This window comes from Trichechus manatus, unplaced genomic scaffold (genome assembly GCF_000243295.1).
Source record: "Trichechus manatus latirostris isolate Lorelei unplaced genomic scaffold, TriManLat1.0 scaffold00012, whole genome shotgun sequence".
Lineage (NCBI taxonomy): Eukaryota > Metazoa > Chordata > Mammalia > Sirenia > Trichechidae > Trichechus > Trichechus manatus.
Genome location: NW_004443948.1, coordinates 575,004 through 577,808, shown reverse-complemented (window position 1 = coordinate 577,808; position 2,805 = coordinate 575,004). Strand labels below are relative to the sequence as shown.

Sequence of the window (2,805 nt, the reverse complement as noted above, 5' to 3'; positions counted from 1 at the left end):
GGCCACTCACAGTCAAGATGGCTGTAATTTTTACAGAAGCAGCCTGCCACACCGGGGTGGGAGTGGGAGGATTAACCAGTAAACACGATATACACCGGCTTGCATTTAGCATGGTACACAGGGGCTTAATTGAATTTACTTGCTAATCAGTGGTTTCACCACATTTTTGACGTGATGGGGGACAGGTGAAATTGTGCACTGCAGGTTGATGAGAAGGCACAATTGGGCCCGTGGGCACCTTGCTTATTGGGAAATCTGGCCCTGCTGCCACATCTTTCTCCTGAGAAGCAGCTCTTGGGTTCAAACCACTGACTTTTCGGCTAGCAGCCAAGCATTTCAGCACTGCACTACCAGGGTTCCTTCTACTCACTATGGACTAGCAATAATCCCTTCTCCAAGAAAAGTTTCATTTTAATGCAGTTGACTAAGGTGTTGTTTCCAATTATTAAAATAAAGGCTTATTATGTGGATTATCTAAAAATGCTAGTCTCTAATACATACCAGCTGGTGGTTAGTGAGTCAGAACCAACTCGATGGCACGTAAAAACTACTACAAGTGGTTAAGAGCTCAGGCTGCTAATCAAAAAGCTGGCAGTTCAAATCCACCAGCTGCTCCTTGGAAACCCTATAGGGCAGTTCTACTTTGTCTTATAGGGTTACTATGACTCAGAATCGACTTGACGGCAATGGGTTTGGGTTTGGTTTTGGTGTTCCACAGGAACCCTGATAGTGTAGTGGTTAAGAGTTCGGCTATTAACCAGGAGGTTGGCAGTTCAAATCCACCAGCTGCTGCTTGGAAACTCTATGTGGAAGTTCTACTCTATCCTATAGGGTCGCTATGAATCAGAATCAACTCAACGGTAATGGGTGTAGCGTCCTTGGTGGCGTGTGTAATGGTTAAACGCTTGGCTGCTAACCAAAAAGTTTGAGTTTCTAACCCACCAGCGACTCCACAGGAGAAAGATGGGGCAGCCTGCTTCCTTAGAGATTACACCTTGGAAGCCCCTATGGGGGAGTTCCACTCTGTCCTATAGGGATGCTGTGAGTTGGAATCGACTCAACAGCAATAGGTTTGAGACTTTTTTTAGTGTATGGTGCATATATAAAATTATTTATCTTTATGTTTATATTTAAAATTAAATCAACACTTTGGTTTTGCTACTATGTATATTTCTCTTTCATTTTATAAATACTGGTGACTATCCAGTGTAATTTTCCTTGGTCAATGCTGTCTTTGCATAAACTGTTATGCCTGCTAATAATAATCCCTGACCTATAGAAGAGATACCACTGTTCACCCAACAGCAGCCACTAAAAAAGGGAATGACTAAGTAGTTGAAGCAAATAACTGAAAACAACGTCAGACAGTTATGGGAAATCCTAAATATATTCAGTGAGTGTATCATCACTCTGGCTGTTTCAGGGATATACAGTGTGTACAATATATTTCATATAACATCAGATAAGCCCAAATCCACTTTGGTTTTGGTATCACTATAAAAATAAATTTTAATGATTTTATACAAATTGCAACAAGGTGAGAAGATCCTTTATGAAACCTGGACTACCAGAAGAATGAACAAATCTGTCTTGGAAGAAGTACAGCCAGAATGCTCCTTAGAAGCAAGGATGGCGAGACTATGTCTTATGTATTTTGGACATGTTATCAGGAGGGGTCAGTCCCTGGAGAAGGACATCATGCTTGGTAAATTAGAGGGTCAGAAAAAAAGTAGAAGACCCTAAATGAGATGGATTGACACAGTGGCTGCAACAATGGACTCAAACAACAACGACTGTGAGGATGGCGCAGGATAGGACAGTGTTTCGGTCTATTATACATAGGGTTGCTATGAGTTGGAACTGACTCAATAGCACCTAACAACACCACCACCATAAAAATAACTTTTAATGATTTTATACAAGTTGCAACAAGGCAGAAAGATTCTTTATGAAACCTGGATAACATACCATATTCCATAGACCATCATTAATAACTTTGCCTCCAGTGGTGATTTTGGTTGTTTCATCATTTTTAAATTGAATTTCAATCTTTCCATCACGAAGTGCAATCAGGAACCAAGCTGAGTGATCAAGAGATTCTGCATACAGTATAATGCCTTCTGAATCATATGTCCGGAAATCAAATTCAGCTGAAAATCTAACCAATGAACAAACAGTAATCCTTAATAGTGAGAAATATAGAATGTTCAATCTATTATTTCTTGTACTGGCAAGCAGTATATGTTGAGTTAATTATTTATATTGTTCCCTGGAATTAATAAAAGAGGAGGGTAGAATCAAACTGTTGATGTAGTTATCTCTCATTCCATGTGTGTTTAAAATCAAATTATTATATATTCTTCCATATTCTTGGAGTCTTTTTCCCAGTAAAAAGATGGCTTGGTAATTTTTCATCTTTTTTGGCATACATTTTGAAGGTATTCTTTTGTATGCTGGAATTAATAAATATGTACAAATCATAGGCATATTGTATCCCTCCTGGAGCCTTTTATGCACAATCCAGTCTGACATTAAGATTTTTTTTTTTTTTTTTTTGCTGTATCCATAGGTGATTAGTAAAAGATGTTACAATTTCGTGATTGGCTTATCCACCAAAAAGCATATTTTCCCTATGATTTCATGTATGTCAGGAAAGAATCATTCACAGAGATCTACAAAAGAGCATCTGGATGATAGCAAACATAATTAAGCCTTCATATGTGATGAGGACGGAACAAGTCAAAAACTTTAAAATGTATTTGCTAGCTTGATTTCAAAAGCTCTCCAAAAACTCTAATTGCATAA

At 38.5% G+C, this 2,805-nt stretch overlaps 1 protein-coding gene across 1 annotated transcript in view; it reads right to left on the bottom strand.

Moving 5' to 3' along the window:
* The window catches only part of PROS1 (protein S), a 103,622-nt gene that overhangs the window by 17,229 nt on the left and 83,588 nt on the right, over positions 1–2,805 (bottom strand). Inside the window, exon 10 of the mRNA XM_004371330.3 lies at positions 1,969–2,158. Coding sequence (XP_004371387.2) covers positions 1,969–2,158 — 190 coding nt within the window. The remainder of the gene's footprint in view (positions 1–1,968; positions 2,159–2,805) is intronic.